Source organism: Nicotiana sylvestris, chromosome 7 (genome assembly GCF_000393655.2).
Source record: "Nicotiana sylvestris chromosome 7, ASM39365v2, whole genome shotgun sequence".
NCBI classification, from domain to species: domain Eukaryota; kingdom Viridiplantae; phylum Streptophyta; class Magnoliopsida; order Solanales; family Solanaceae; genus Nicotiana; species Nicotiana sylvestris.
In genome coordinates this window covers 9914643-9931780 of record NC_091063.1, presented here as the reverse complement: position 1 = coordinate 9931780, position 17138 = coordinate 9914643, and the positions used below count along the sequence as shown (strand labels likewise).

Below are 17138 nucleotides of genomic sequence, written 5' to 3'. Positions count from 1 at the left end.
CTCAGCATCAACGTTCAAGTGGGTAGACTGAAATTTCAACATTTTGAGCTGACCTGAAATTAAGACTTTAAAGAACAAGTGTAAAATATGGTGTGTTATGGAGATTAATATCAAATCACTACTATTATCCTTAGCCCTACGGTGGATGCCAAACTTTTTACCCTTAAATCGGATAACAATTAAATTTATACACGGTTCTAAGGATACGTGGATTGATTCAACACAAATAATCAAGAATATTAGATAAACGAGTTAAAGACAAAATAAACGATCAAACCAGTTGTAATGTTATGGACTAGCCCGAACCTAGGTTGAATAGTAACTTTGCCCTCGATTGGACCCTTGGTTCGAGCACAATTGGAGAACAGAACAATTAAATAAGAACTTTAGCAGTAGCTAGAGATAATAAAATGAATTTGTATTGCTTTGATTCGTGTGTTACAATGTTGGTTACAAAAGAAAAATTTTCCCTTTATATTGTAGTAGAGTTTCATCCCTAGTATAAGTCTAAAAAAGGTAAAAATCTTCCTTTCTCGTTAATTACTAATCTGTAACCGATATCGAGCGAGATTTGTGCCGTGATATTCGGTTAGATGCGAATATCACGACCCCTATCTGTTATGTGTAACCGTTACCATATTTTCCGAGGTTTTAGAACTCATCCTCGGTCCAAGGTGCGTCATTTTATCATGCCCGATGATGAACACGTCGTTCACCTTTCATGGATCTCGATACGAAGGGCTCCAACTTCAATTTCAATCTCGTGTGTTCATGATCTTATTCCGTTTTCTTCACGGGGAAATCGAGGTATGCATTACCCCGATTTTAACCGTATATACTCATCTTTAATATTTGTTTTCAGTTGAAAAAAAAAAAGAAACGTATTTAATGATGAAGAACCCTTACTTAATTTAAAGAAGGATGAGAGATTTATTCAGTTCCAGTTTACTCTCGTCTTATCTTGGTAGTTGGTGGTAGGGGTGAGCATCGGTCGGTTCGGTTCGGTTATGAATATTATCGGTTTTGCCTAACTGTTATTGGTTTACAAATATCATAACCCGATAACCAAACCGATAAGATATTGGTTATCAGTTATCGGTCAATCGGTTATCGATCATTATCGGTTCGTTTATCGGTTTACCCCATAAGATAAAACAACTAAAACAGTTTCGCAATGTATAAAACAATTTCGGTATAAACTATTTTGCTAAAACAGTTTTATAAGATTTGCAATGTATACAACAATTTTGGTAAAATCAGTGTTCTTAAGATCTTCTTTGTTCAAACGACTAGCAGTAACTCTTTGTACGTTGATATCTACTTTTTTACTCTAGTTCAAAATTATGTATATAGATTAAAAAGTTTATTAGTTATGAAATACAAATTTTATAACAACTGACACAAGATAACTTTGTAACAACTCAACAATTAAAGCTCACGACAAAACTCACTTCAACTTTCAAACAAACTTAGAAAAATCCAGAGACAGAATGCTTTGAAATAAACTAAGAAAAAGATGAAGATGAAGCAACTAAAAACTTACACGAAGAATCAAGATGAAGCTGAAGCTGAAGCTGAAGAATGCGTCTGAGAAATGCAACTACAGAGTGAAGTGAAGATGCAACTGAAGAATCTGATGGATATGAGAAATAAAGTGAAGATGCAACTGAAGAGTGAAAGAAAGAAGCTAAGAAATGCGACTGATGTCGGCCTGAGTCTTGACGGGCTGACTGGTGAGAGCGTGAGGCAGAGAAACTGAGAAAGAATAGGGAAATCAAAGAGTGAACTATGAATTATGAAACCCTAGTATGCATATACTTAAGGGTAAACTAGTAAATTAGTTAATCCTTATTGGGTTATCGGTTTTACCCAATAACAGAATTGCCAAACCGAGCCCGAACTGATAACTCAATAATTTTTTTAACCGTTAATCCAATAACCCAATACCAATAATCCAATAAATAATTAACGGTTCGGGTTATCGATTTTACCCGATATATGCCCACCCCTAGTTGGTGGATCAGATATGCTTGTACTTAAAATGGAGGATAGAAACAAAGCAATAGTTCTAACCCCACTTCTAGAATTTCATGGATCAGATAACAAAAAATTAAACATGTTATGCGACGCCAAGAACCGTTTTCCTACGTTGAGAAAATGGAAGAAAAATAGACAAAATTGTGGTATGGAATAATTTTTTAAATGAAATTTACAGCATAAATTTAAATTAATAAAAATCTAAAAGCGGATATCAAATACGGAGTTAAACAACAAGTTGGGGGGAAGGAAATTGCGTCATATAAGATGTAATTGGTTTAAGGATGATGGGGTCAAGGAGAATAGGAACCTTTGAAAATTCAAGAAATCCAGAAACACAGTACAACCAAAACATAACATATATAATCCTCACACGTACACGTGCACCTCCTATCTACACCCTTTGTTCAAATTAACTTTTTCTTTCCCTATACAAGTAATAGAAAATTGCTATTATTATAAATACACTAACAATAAAATAGAAAAGGTCAAATGGTAAGCACAAATGAAATAAAGGTCCTCCTAGCTAGTGCCATTAAATTGACACAAAAAGTAGAAAAGCGAATAAGCCATCATTAACGATTAGGGTCCAAGTATTAACAAATAATGGGTCCATTGGATTAGTACTAAATACAGAAGCACAAAAGTGGTTTTGGTGAAAACAACTGTGAAGGTAGTGGTTTGTGCAACTACGTACATTCTTGGAGTAATATTTTGCAGACTTGTCCTTTAAATTGTGTCGGATTTTATTTTATTATTAAATTTTGTTGGGCTTGTTCGAGGAATAAAAGATAGGAGTAATTAATTTTGAAATGCATTTATCCCATGTTTAGTTGGGATAAATTAAATTGCGGTACTAATCCCGATTCCGAGATTATATTGTAGTATTATTTTTATCCCTATGGGAAGATGAGATATACAATCCCGGAATAACTAATCTCAAAATAATTAATCATGAGATAGTTTATTAGCAGTTTAACGGATGAACCTGTATGTGTTTGAGGAATGTTTAATGACATATAATGATCACATGAAATATAGGATAAGGTATGAGGGTATTTTTTTGACAAATTTCGAAGTATTAAAGGTTGGTTATAATGTCCAACCGCAATATGAAGTAAGCGTTAGTAAAAACAATCGCCTCCTCCTAAACAAATTAGGGTCAATTATATACATTTTCATTTTTCACTGATGATGTTTATTCATTTTAATACTAGTACTAGTAGGTTTTAAAATATTTATGAAAAAAAAGATGAGTTTTACTGAAGGTCTTGAGAATTCCAACCAGTCTTCTTTTTCCAGATTGGAAAAAGAAGGAGAAGAGGCAATTGGTCATTCAATATACCCAAAGGACCAAAGAAAAACTAAAACAGATAAATAAGTAAATACCAATTTGCCTTTCTAACACAGCTTACTAGTCAAAGTGGTCGCACAATGCATAAAATATTCTACATTCATGGGCCGCACATGTCAATTCAGTGTATAAAATATTTCGTATTCATGTAGACATTGAGATAACTGTACGTCAAGAAACCGTGTGATTTAGACAATCTACTTGTACAAACATTAATAGCTACTTACACAACTCAAACGGTAAGCTATATATTGTAGGGAAATAATTTTGCCTTTGCCTTTCTTTCACAGCTTATTAGTCACCAAACCAGATATAAATGATAGTACTAGTAGCATCTTGTTTGTACTAGTTAATTAAATAATTTAAAGGACACGTATACACTTTTGTTTTGTATAAAAAGGGTGCTCTACCCATTCCATTCCTCACTCAACATTCATAAACAAAACTCTTTCATTTCCTTCTTTGATTTCCATTCCTTCCGTTCATTTCATTTGCTGCTTATTCGTGTTCTCTTTTTCTTCCATTAGCTTCATTATTCCATTCCATTCCTTTTTCCTCTCATTTTTGCTCTCTTCTTTTTCTTTAAAAGGTAAAGCTGCAACTTCCATTTTGCATAATAACTCTGTCATTTTCTTCTGTTTTGTGTCGGTGCGTAAAAATTTGTTTTCCAGTCTTTATCATGAAAATTTGACGTTGTTCTCATCCTCAGAAAATGGAATATTTCTTTGATTTTTAATCTTTTTTTCCAGTAGCATTTACTTGAACAACAGTTCTTGATTACTTCACTTTCTGCTTTTTTTTGTTAGATGATCGTCCAGATTTAGCTGCAAAAAAGAACCCATATGATCATTTTCAAAATCTTAACCATTTTTTTTTCTGTTGACTGAAAAGACGATCAGGTTGTGAGAAATTTCTTGGTCGAAAAGTCTGTTTTTTCAACTAGTCAAAATCCCATAAAGAAAAAAGTCTGCAAATCCAACTATACTTTTTTTTCTTTTAGTGATATAGAAACACTAGAGAGCTAAATTTATTGGTAGAAAAGTCTGTTCATAACCGTCACCGCTAGAATATTACGGATTATTCATTAAAAATAGCACATAAGTTTGACTTGGCTGGTGAAGGTTGACTAGAAGACAAATCAAACTTCTCTATCTATATTTTTTTCTCCTAAAGAAATTACTCCATATTTGTGTTACACGTGTCTTATCAAGTAGTTTTCAACTTTTCATTCATAAGGGATATGGTCTATTTACTTCTAATCAGAGTTTTCGGGTTCAAGCTATTAAATATATTTATTTTTAATTAGAGTTTTGGGGTCCGAGCTATTAAATATATTTATTTTTAATTAAAATTTTTGGGTTCGAGCTATTAAATATATGACTTTGATAGAAAACATGGGAAAATTTAAAAATGGTATTTCCTATTCAAGATATTTCTATCTCCAGGATTACGTTTATTAGTGTTTGATTTCGTCACAAGTTTTTCCTCTTTTTGTTTTCGAGTGAGATGTTGAAAAAAATGGAGAGCTAGCTTTTGTTGATGTCTACTAAATTCTAGGTGGCATATTCTTTTAACTTTATTCCTTTTAAAAAATGAAGGGTATTGTTCATATAGTATGTGTTACTCCTTATTTAGTGTTTATTGATTTTTCAATTGTGGTTCAACTAAATAGTGAAAAAGACTACAACATACATTTATAATAGGAAGATCACTGTAGCTTCTCTCTGTAGTGTTTTTATTGGGGGACATTAATTTATTAGTTAACTTTCGTAGTCATATGTTGGTTGTCACGCATATCATAGTATTTTTTTCACAGAATTATTCAATTAAGTACAGTAGTAAATGTTACTATGTTGGTAGGTGTACTAGTTTTACTATATAGTACTAGGTGAGGTTTGAAATTTGTTGTAGTATATTCCAGATCATTGAAAATTTGGGTGATTAGATGACTTTCTTTGACAATCTCAACTTTTTCTTAATAGTACTATGTTAAATTTTGTTGTTTTTTAAAATTAGCAGTATTTTATTTGGTTTGTTACAGTTGAAAGTCATCTGAGGAATTCCAGCTGCTGAATTCAACTGCAATGGCGGAACGTGTGCTGACTCGTGTTCATAGCCTTCGTGAACGTCTTGATGCTACTTTGGCTGCTCATCGCAATGAGATTTTGCTGTTTCTTTCAAGGTATAGTCTTAGCAGATTGTTCTTTGATTTAGTTGTTATTGCCAGTTCTAATGTATGGGCTTATATATGAACAAAGTGTTAGAAGTATGCAACCATATAAACTGACAGCTTAAAATGTTTGAGAGAACACACTTTTATTTATTTAATTATGCCTTCAGCACAAGAAGTGGAACTTGACGCAATGGAACCATAGGTCACGGGTTCAAAATGCCTTCAGCACAAGAAGTGGAACTTGACGCAATGGAACCATAGGTCACGGGTTCAAGTCTTGGAACAGCCTGCAATCTAAGGCTGCGTGTAGTAGTGGTCCGGCCCTTCCACATATCTCGCTTAGTGTACCGGGCCCCATTGAGTACGGGTTCGGCCGAACCCAGTCGCTTTGGTCCAATCCATATATTTGTATTAAAAATATATTGAATATATACAAATTGTTAATTTAGTTTAAATATGTGTATCATGGGTTATTCATGCTGGTTTTGGCTGTTGCAGGATTGAAAGCCATGGAAAAGGGATACTGAAACCTCACCAGTTGCTGGCTGAATTTGATTCAATTCACAAAGAAGACAAAAACAAACTGAATGATCATGCTTTTGAAGAAGTCCTGAAATCCACTCAGGTATTTGTGGTTTTAGTGTTAGGTGATGGATAGCATTTATTGTTTTACTAAGATCACATATGTGTCAGTTTGTGGCTAGTATTTAAAATCTGGTGTATTTTGTCATACTAGGAAGCAATTGTTTTGTCCCCTTGGGTTGCGCTTGCCATTCGTCTGAGGCCTGGTGTGTGGGAATACGTTCGTGTGAATGTCAACGCTCTTGTTGTTGAGGAGCTTACCGTGCCTGAGTATTTGCAATTCAAGGAAGAACTTGTTAATGGAACGTAAGTTTTAGGTTCGAATTTGTTGATTTGTTAGATAACATGTTCTGAACTTTTTGATTAAAGTTGTGTTTTTGACTGATGCAGCTCGCACGATAACTTTGTTCTTGAGTTGGATTTTGAGCCCTTCACTGCATCATTTCCAAAACCAACCCTCACCAAATCAATTGGAAATGGAGTTGAATTCCTTAACCGACACCTCTCTGCCAAAATGTTCCATGACAAGGAAAGCATGACCCCTCTTCTCGAGTTTCTTCGAGTTCACCACTACAAGGGCAAGGTAAACTTGTTTTTCCTGTTTGTCTATGAATTTAGTTTAGTTGTTTTGCTCCGCGAAAATTTCAGTGGAAACTGATTTATGCAACCACTGAGTGATTAATATGTTCAAACTTACCGACTTCTGGTTTTCTGTGTAGACAATGATGCTGAATGACAGAATTCAGGACTTAAATACTCTCCAAAATGTCCTAAGGAAAGCTGAGGAATACCTCACTACCCTTTCCCCTGAAACTTCATACTCGGCATTTGAGCACAAGTTCCAAGAAATTGGCTTGGAGAGGGGTTGGGGTGACACTGCGGAGCGTGTTCTAGAGATGATCTGCATGCTCCTGGATCTCCTCGAGGCTCCTGACTCGTGCACGCTTGAGAAGTTCCTTGGTAGAATTCCAATGGTTTTTAATGTGGTCATACTTTCACCCCATGGTTATTTCGCCCAGGAAAATGTCTTGGGTTACCCCGACACTGGTGGCCAGGTGCACTGCTTATCTGTGTTCGGTCTTATTATCTCTTTAAACCCTACTGCCACAAGTGCTGAGATGAACCTCCTTTAATTTGCAGGTTGTCTATATTTTGGATCAAGTTCCTGCTTTGGAGCGTGAGATGCTCAAGCGCATAAAGGAGCAAGGACTTGACATCAAACCGCGTATTCTTATTGTTCGTATTCCCAGTAATTGTGTTTAAACTTATGATTATGCAGGATTTTATCTGTTCTAATACAGCACTCTTGCTTAAATTCTCAGGTTACTCGGCTGCTGCCTGATGCGGTTGGTACCACTTGTGGTCAGAGGCTGGAGAAAGTGTTTGGAACAGAGCACTCACACATTCTTAGGGTCCCCTTTAGGACCGAGAAGGGCATTGTTCGCAAATGGATCTCTCGCTTTGAAGTCTGGCCATACATGGAGACATTCACTGAGGTGAAGCAAGCTTTCTCTATTCATTTTTCAATCTTCCAATTGGTTTTGGCAGCAATTTTCTGCTTGCTTTGACTTCCGCTAAAACTTCGGATTTTATTGCATTAGGATGTGGCGAAAGAAATTGCTGCAGAATTGCAGGCTAAGCCAGATCTTATCATTGGCAATTATAGTGAGGGCAACCTTGCTGCCTCCTTGTTGGCTCACAAATTAGGTGTAACACAGGTCGGTAATGTTTGTGACATGTAATTTCATCTTTGCATTTCCTTTCGTTTGCAACTAAAAGATTTAAGAGTTCTCTCTCTCTTTTTTTTTTCCGTCTACTTTGCCTTATGCAGTGCACGATAGCTCATGCTTTGGAGAAAACAAAATATCCTGATTCTGATATCTACTTGAAGAAATTTGATGAAAAATACCATTTCTCAGCCCAGTTTACTGCCGATCTTATTGCAATGAATCACACCGATTTCATCATCACCAGCACTTTCCAGGAGATAGCGGGAAGGTATTTTTACATCAGTTTCCCACTCTGATTAAATTACAATGTATTTCCCTATATGATTAAATACTGTGTTTGATCCTAAATCATTTCTAAATTTTCCAGCAAGGACACTGTTGGACAGTACGAGAGCCACATGGCGTTCACAATGCCTGGACTGTATAGAGTTGTTCACGGCATTGATGTGTTTGACCCCAAATTCAACATTGTGTCACCAGGAGCTGATATGAATCTCTATTTCCCATACTACGAGAAGGAAAAGAGATTGACAGCATATCACCCTGAAATTGAGGAGCTGCTGTTTAGTGATGTTGAGAATGACGAACACATGTATGTTACTAAACTAACAATCCTGCTGCAAAATTATGGCTAATTATGTAAACAAGTTTGTACTGAATAGATTTGTTATTCGATCAGGTGTGTGCTGAAGAACAGGAATAAGCCTATCATATTCACTATGGCTAGATTGGATCGAGTGAAGAACTTAACTGGACTTGTCGAGCTGTACGCCAAGAACCCACAGCTAAGGGAGTTGGTTAACCTTGTCGTGGTTGGAGGAGACCGAAGGAAAGAATCCAAAGACTTGGAAGAACAGGCAGAGATGAAGAAGATGTACGAACTTATAAAGACTCACAATTTGAACGGCCAATTCCGGTGGATTTCTTCCCAGATGAACCGCGTGAGGAATGGCGAACTCTACAGGTACATTGCCGATACTAGGGGAGCTTTCGTGCAGCCTGCATTTTACGAGGCTTTTGGTTTGACTGTTGTTGAGGCCATGACCTGTGGTTTGCCTACATTTGCAACTAATCACGGTGGTCCAGCTGAGATCATCGTTCACGGGAAATCTGGTTTCCACATTGATCCATACCACGGGGATCAGGCAGCTGAACTTCTCGCTGATTTCTTTGAGAAATGTAAGAAAGAACCTTCGCATTGGGAAGCCATTTCCGAGGGCGGCCTTAAGCGTATACAGGAGAAGTAAGCAAACTGCTACTCTTTTCATTTTTGCAAAACCTACTATGATCATTATTAAGCTCATTTTTGCAAAACCTACTTGCTGTTGTTATTGTTTGTTGCTTCCTTTTCACTGTTCTTTGAGCCGAGGGTCTATCAGAAATAGTCTCTCTACCTTCACAAGGTAGGGGTAAGGATTGCGTGCACGTTACCCTCCTCAGACTCTACTTGTGGGATTACACTACATTTGTTGTTGTTGATTCTCTGCTAATTAATTAAAAGGTACACATGGCAAATCTACTCGGATCGGTTGTTGACACTGGCTGCTGTATATGGATTCTGGAAGCATGTTTCCAAGCTTGATCGTCTTGAAATTCGCCGTTATCTTGAAATGTTCTATGCTCTCAAATTCCGCAAGCTGGTGAGTTTCATTGCTTTCTGCACTCTTGCAATTGTATAGGCACTCAAAACTTGAGTGCACTAACTTAAGCAGTAGCTAAAGTTGTTAATATTCTTCATTTAAGAAGCTGCTAATGAAGTATTTATCTTTTGTTTTGGTTCAGGCTGAAGCAGTTCCATTGGCTGTTGAGTAAATTGACAAAGTTCTGAGTCTGGTTGTTATCCACATTGTCTTAGAAAATGTTGTCTAGTTTTATTTTCCATTTGTATCTTTTTGCTTTTCTACTTGTCTTTTTATTTGCATTTTGTTCTGTCTGTAGTTATCAAGAGGATTGCAAATTTGACATTCTGCAGTTTTAATGTGAATAAAAATATCAAATTTCAATCTGTTTATCCTGTTTTCTTAAGACTATGCATTCTGTTATTGGAATTGACTCAAAAAGCTAGAATTATTTCCTAGTTATTCCATTTGGAAATATATTCACTCTAGATAAAGACTTGTGTTACCCTAATGTTATTATAAGGTCAATTTTGCCAACCACACTGGAGATAACTTATTGGATAATGTTGAATTTCCTATCCTATATTGGCAAAGGTCAAAAAAAGAATCAAAGGCAAACCTTTTAACTTTGACAACATTGACGAGAGAACCTATTAATTTGGTATATTTTCTAGAAGAGAAATAATTTTGTCGTTAGCAGAGACAAATGTGTAAGAGGAGAAAAAGAAAGAAAAGTATGCATAAAAAAGTCTTGGGACTATTAGGCTAAATACAGTGTCGAGGGTGTGGAGGAGTTGTTGGGGTCCTCAATCTTTAACTAAGAGATTTTGTGTTAGAGTCTTGGGATTGAAGCTTTTACAAGAAAACAATTTATATCTCGTATTTTTTCTTAAAATTATCGTAGCATTAGAAATGTAAAAAGTTAGAATGTACGATCACAATAACAAAGATATTCAACAAGATTTTATAACAATGTTTCACCAAATAGTTAAAACCTAAGAGTAGTAGCTAGTTCCATTCAAGGTCAATCTTTCACATGCTTCACTTACATTAATATATATGGTTTTACACAATTATTCCACTCGTTTCATTTTACGCAAACATGCAAAATCACAACTAACAAAATGATAAAAACAAGAATTTAAGGATTAGGTTGAAGGAGCTGGTAAGGAAAAACCTTTTGTAAAAGATTTAAAATGGTGAATTGAGGTAGAGTAGATTGATGATCTTGTAGTCATTTATCCGGCTATTAAAAAAAAAAGCTTGTATCTGCTTCCCCTATTATATGACCAGTCATATCTCTCCAAAATTAACGTGGTAGTTTCCTATCATACGACATTTTATTTATAGATTAAGTTATTACGAAGAAGCTAATTGGTCATGGCAAGGCGGTGACTATTGTTTCTTAGGTTATTTTTGATGATCCGACAAAATTTTAGGTGATTGGGGGTCTGGTGATCTGGGTCCATGCAGGAGGTGTGAGCTATAACATACGAAAAATTAGGAATCGGGCATAATTCAAATGTTATGACCCTAAAACTCCAAAAATGATGGCGAGGCGGTGATTGTTCCTTAGGTCATTTTTATGGCCCGGAAAAATTTTAAGTCGATCAAGGTTAGGTGGCCCGGGCCCATGCAGGAGGCATGGACAATAACACATGATCTGTGAATCGTGCAGAATTCCAGTTTTATGGCCCTAAAAAGATAAAAAATGAGGAACTGTCATAGCAAAGTGGTGAGTGTTGTTCCTTAGGTCGCTTTTTATGGTCCAAATTTTTTTTAAGCAATTGGGATCCGGTGACCCGGGCCCAGGCAGAAGATGCGGGCTGTAGCACATGAAAATTTGGAAATCGGGCGGAATTCTAATTTTATGGTCCTAAATTACAAATTAACGAGGAACGGTCATGGCAAGCCGGTGACTATTGTTCCTTAGGTCGTTTTTGATGGTCCGACAAAATTTTAGGCGATCAAGATCCGGTGGCCCGAGTCCATGCAGGAGACGTGGGCTATGGCACACGAAAATCTAGGAATCAGGCGGAATTCTAGTTTTATGGACCGAAAATGCCAAAAATAATAAACGGTCATGGTGAGACAATGACTATTGTTCTTTAACTCATTTTTGATGCTCCGGCAAAATTTTAGGCGATCGGGGTCCGGTAACTCGGGCCCATGTAGAAGGCATGGGCTATAACACACGAAAATTTGAGAATCGGGCGGAATTTCAGTTTTAAGGCCCTAAAATGCTAAAAAATGAGGAACGATCATGGAGATGCGGTAACTATTGTTCCTTAGGTCTACTTGATGGTCCGACAAAATTTTAGGCGATTGAGGTGCAGTGGTCCGGGTCCATATAGAAGGCGTGAGCATAGCACACAAAATTTTTTGGAATCGAGCAAAATTCTAGTTTTATGGCCTTAAAACACCAAAAAAGAGAAACGGTCATAGCGAGATAGTGACTATTGTTCCTTAGGTGGTTATTGATGGTCCGGAAAAATTTTAAGTGATCGTGGTCCGGTGGCCCGGGCCCATAATGGAGGCGTGGGCTATAACATACGAAATTTTTTGAATCAGGCGAAAATCCATTTTTATGCCTTAAACACCAAAAAAGAAGAACGATCATGGTGAGAGAGTGACTATTGTTTCTTAGGTCATTTTTTACAGTTTGGCAAAATTTTAGGTGATTGAGATCCACTAGCTCGAGCCTATACAGGAGGCTTGGGTTATAACACACAAAAATCTAAGAATCGGGCAGAATTCTAGTTTTACGATCATAAAATGCCAAAAATGAGAAACGGTCATGACGAGGCGGTGACTATTGATACTTAGTTCAGTTTTTATGGTCCTAGAAAATTTTAAGCGATCGAGGTACTGTGGCACAGTCTCATGCTGGAGGCGTGAACTATAGCATACGAAAATCTGAGAATCAGGTGAAATTCCAATTTTATGGCCCTAAAATTCCAAAAAATGAGGAACGATCATGGCGAGGCGGTGACTATTATTCCTTACTTTGTTTTTGATGGGCTAGCAAAATTTGATGCGATCGGGGTTCAGGCCATGTAGGAGGCGTGGACTATGTCACACCTCCTTTTTCTACCCCCGAAAGGGGTATAAGGGAGTTTTTTGTAATTAAAGTGACAATCGAAACGAGATTATTTATTTAAGTTCAGAGTCGCCACTTGGGATAATTTATGGTGTCCCAAGTCACCGGTTTAAATCCCAAATCGAGGAAGTTTGACTCTATTTATCATCCGCGAAACATAGAAATCCGAGTAAGGAATTCTGTTAACCCGGGAGAAGGTGTTAGGCATTCCCGGATTTCGTGATTTTAGCATGGTCGCTTAACTATTAATAATTGGCCAAATTATCTGATTAGTTACATGTTTTAAACCTATTGTGCATTTTTAACTTTATAACCATTTTTAATTATTTTAAACCGCTTTCAGGATTTATGGAATTATTTCTTGAACAAGTTACGATTGTCGTACACTTGCCGTTTTGGAACACACCGCAAACTACGCTACATGAAATGCACCTGCGGTTTGCGATATGTTTATTTTTTTATGGTTCAAAGTTGTTATGATCGGGTCACATGAAATGTACACCCGAATTTTGAAATTAGGCATCGTAACTATGTCACGGGAACCGTACCCATGATTACGATGGTTTATTTGTTAATCGCGCCTAAAGCAGCTAGCGCATTTAATTATTTTTTTCTAATCTTTTGAGATTGTTGTAAGGTCAAATTTATGAACAAGATATTATTGGGGCAAATAGGCTAGCTAACATGATCTATTACTTGGCCTAAATTCCTTATAGTTCCATACCCACCTATGGCCCATTCTTATTCCTTGCGAAGAAAGAAAGAACTCCAAATTTTTCATGTACCCAATTAAAAGCATTTATTCAAGAATCGAGACCGCATACATCACAATCAAAATAAAAATTAATTAAAACAATTTAGATGAAAATTAAGACATGCTACTCAAATAACGTAGAATCACAAATCAACCAACACGCGCACCAAGCTATCGCAACAAAATGAAATGGGAATGACAATTGAGAAATGTTACTCATAAGTGTAAATCTCCTAAACTGGTTTCATTTTTGAATTCCTTCAATATTTATAGTTAAGAAATATGCTAATCATATATACAGTGTAGTAGTTTTCTTCTAGAGAACTGATTGGTCACTTTTTAGCCTTTTATTACACAAATTAAGTTGAAAACAAGTAATAGTAGAAACAAAAACAACAACATATATAAGGACTGCTAGCTTAAAGGACCGAAATACATGAATTTGACAGGTATTTAATATATTTTTGGCTAATTTTTACTATACAGTACGTACGTCACATTTATGAGTACCAGTTTCTGAATCCAGCTTCAATCAAGAACGAAAAACTGGCAAACCAAATCGGGATTTCATTCATAGCATCGGGAAAACAGATCTTGCAAATAAAGTTTAGGATTGGACCTTAATAACTGCAATATTTTTTGAAACAATGAACAAGAGAAATCCGGCCAGAGCTACGGTTGATGACCTCGACGCACCGGACCTCGACAAACTCGAAACGTCAATACCTGGCACCGGAACAGTCGTGGAAATGGACTATTTGGGGTGGTTTGCGGCTGTTAGCTCCTTGTCCTCTCTATAGTTCGTGCGTGTGTGTGTGTCGCGGCGTTTTCGGCAAGTTCGCCACTGGTTTGGTGAGAGGAGGAGTTGAAGGGTGGTTTGATGGCTGGAGATCCATGTTCTGATGGCTGGAGATCGATGTTCTGGTTGTTGCGGTGGTCGTGAGGGAGAGGCCACGGCTGGGGAGTGTGTCTAGCCTCTCATGGCTGTTTCTTTCCTTGTGAAGAAGATCCTTTGGTTTGTGAGAGTCTGAAGAAGAAGAACGACGGAAAAGATGTCCCTAGGGTCTAGGTTTCCTTAGGTCTTTTTAGGCTAATTTTTTGGTTATATAAGAAGTGTTTTAGGTTAAGGGGTATTCGTTTGGTATTATTAGGCCTTAAAATTGGGCAAAATACTAAAAAAATGGACTACAAGATTAAAATGGGATAAACCAACCCAAAACTAACTTTTTCTTTCTAAATATATAATTTATAATATAAAAATATAAAACTAATTTTAATTAATTAAACTAAACTATATTAAAACATCACACTATTTTTGTGTTTTCAAGATTATATAAGAATAAAAATAAGGTACTATTTTTATATATTATTTTATTTAAATTTATGAAAGATAAAATATTTTTGTAATTTTTATTTTTGTGAAGAAATAAATTAAAAGAGCCAAAATTAGTTGAAATAAAAATATTAGGCCTAAACTAAATATTTACATGCTAAAATATGAAAAATCTTGGGGATGGTCAAAAATCACATGTGTACAAACTATAGTACACTAAAATCTGAGAAATGGGCGTAATTTCAGTTTTATGGCCCTAAAATGCCAAAAACGAGGAACGGTCATGGAGATGCGGTAACTATTGTTTCTTTGATCATTTTTCAAGCTATGACAAAATTTTAGGTGATCGAGGTCCGGTGAACCTGGCCCATGCATGAGACGTGAGCTTAGCACACGAAAATATAGAATACGGCAGAATTCCAATTTTATGGCCCTAAAATGCCAAAAAAGAGGAACGGTCATGGTGAGGCGGTGATTATTATTTCTTAGGTCGTTTTGACGGTTCGATAAAATTTCAGGCGATCGGAGTCCGGTGGCCTGGGCTAATACAGGAGGCATGGGCTGTAGCATATGAAAATTTGGAAATCGGGCGGAATTCCAGTTTTATGGCCGTAAAACGCCAAAAAAGAGGAACGGTCATGGTGAGACAGTGACTATTATTTCTTAGGTGATTTTTGATGGTCCGAAAAAATTAGGAGATCAGGGTCCGGTGGCCCGAGCCCTTGCAGGAGACGTGGGCTATAACACATGAAAATATGATAATCAGACGGAATTTCAATTTTATGGCCTTAAAACGCCAACAAACAAGGAACGGTCATGGCGAGACGTTGCTATTGTTCCTTATGTCATTTTTGATGGTCCGACAAATTTTTAGGCGATCGGGGTACGGTGGTCCGGGCCTATGAAGAAGGCGTGAGCTTAGCACATGAAAAATTTGGGAATCGAGCAAAATTATGGTTTATGGCCCTAAAATACCAAAAAAGAGGAACGACCATGGTGAGACAATGACTATTATTCCTTAGATTGTTTTTGATGGTCCGAAAATATTTAGGCGATCAGGGAGCGGTGGCCCGAGCCCATGCAGGAGACGTGGGCTATAACACATGAAAATATGAGAATCAGATGGAATTTCAATTTTATGGCCTTAAACGCCAACAAACGAGGAACGGTCATGGCGAGACGTTGAATAATGTTCCTTAGGTCATTTTTGATGGTCCAACAAAATTTTAGGCGATCAGAGTACGGTGGTCCGGGCCCATGCAGAAGGCATGAGCACAGAACGCGAAAAATTTGGGAATCGAGCAAAATTCTAGTTTTATGGCCTTAAAACACAAAAAAGAGGAACAGTCATGGCGAGATAGTGACTATTGTTCCTTAGGTGGTTATTGATGGTCCGGAAAAATTTTAAGTGATCGAGGTCCGGTGGCCCGGACCCATGCCGGAGGCGTGGGCTATAGCACACGAAATTTTTTGAATCAGGCGGAATCCCATTTTTACGTCTTAAACGCCAAAAAGGAGGAATGGTCATAGTGATGCAGTGACTATTGTTTCTTAGGTCATTTTTTCTAGTCCGGTAAAATTTTAGGCGATTGAGATCCACTGGCTCGGGCCTATATAGGAGCTTGGGTTATAACACACGAAAATTTGAGAATCGGGCAGAATTTTAGTTTTATGGTCATAAAATACCAAAAATGAGAAACTGCCATGACGAGGCGGTGAATATTGTTCCTTAGGTCATTTTTGATGGTCCTAGAAAATTTTAGGCGATCGAGGTCCGGTGGCACGGTCCCATGCAGGAGGCGTGAACTATAGCACACGAAAATCTGAGAATCAGGCGAAATTCCAGTTTATGGCCCTAAAACACCAAAAAATGAGGAATGATCATGGAGAGGTGGTGACTATTATTCCTTAGTTTGTTTTTGATGGGCTAGCCAAATTTGAGGCAATCGGGGTTCGGGCCTATGCAGGAGGCATGGGCTATAGCACACTAAAATCTAAGAATTGGGCGTAATTTCAGTTTTATAGCCCTAAAATACAGAAAAACGAGGAACGGTCATGGCGAGGCGGTGACTATTGTTACTTTGATAATTTTTCAAGGTCCGGTAAAATTTTAGGTGATCGGGGTCCGGTGACGGGCCCATGCATGAGACGTGTATTTAGCACACGAAAATATGAAATCGAGTGATATTTCAGTTTTATGGTCCTAAAATGCTAAAAAAGAGGAACGGTCATGGCGAGACGGTGATTATTATTTCTTAGGTCGTTTTGACGATCCGATAAAATTTTAGGCGATCGGAGTTCGGTGGCCTGGTCCAATACAGGAGGCATGGGCTATTGGACGGAATTCCAGTTTTATAGCCCTAAAACAACAATAAAGAGGAATAGTCATGGTGAGGCAATTTTTATTATTCCTTAGGTGGTTTTTGATGGTCCCAGAAATTTAGGCGATCAGGGCC

The 17138-nt window shown here is 37.2% G+C and overlaps 1 protein-coding gene across 1 annotated transcript; it reads left to right on the top strand.

The window, feature by feature from the left end:
* Nucleotides 1–3816: 3816 nt before the first annotated feature.
* Nucleotides 3817–9885, top strand: LOC104239665 (sucrose synthase). The gene is made up of 14 exons (XM_009794354.2): nt 3817–3980; nt 5433–5573; nt 6063–6189; nt 6301–6452; nt 6537–6729; nt 6866–7201; nt 7287–7382; nt 7469–7642; nt 7748–7864; nt 7978–8144; nt 8244–8468; nt 8556–9119; nt 9378–9516; nt 9659–9885. The coding sequence occupies exons 2-14, from the start codon at nt 5476–5478 to the stop codon at nt 9686–9688; spliced, it is 2418 nt and encodes an 805-aa protein (XP_009792656.1). The 5' UTR covers nt 3817–3980; nt 5433–5475; the 3' UTR covers nt 9689–9885.
* The last annotated feature ends 7253 nt before the right edge of the window (nt 9886–17138 follow it).

Bases quoted from the DNA above. Each gene is read 5' to 3' on its own strand.
- LOC104239665 (XM_009794354.2), top strand. From the start codon at position 5,476: ATGGCGGAACGTGTGCTGACTCGTGTTCATAGCCTTCGTGAACGTCTT. The intron at 7,643-7,747 runs GTGAAGCAAGCT...TTATTGCATTAG, and splicing joins ACATGGAGACATTCACTGAG to GATGTGGCGAAAGAAATTGC. The intron at 9,517-9,658 runs GTGAGTTTCATT...GTTTTGGTTCAG, and splicing joins CTCTCAAATTCCGCAAGCTG to GCTGAAGCAGTTCCATTGGC.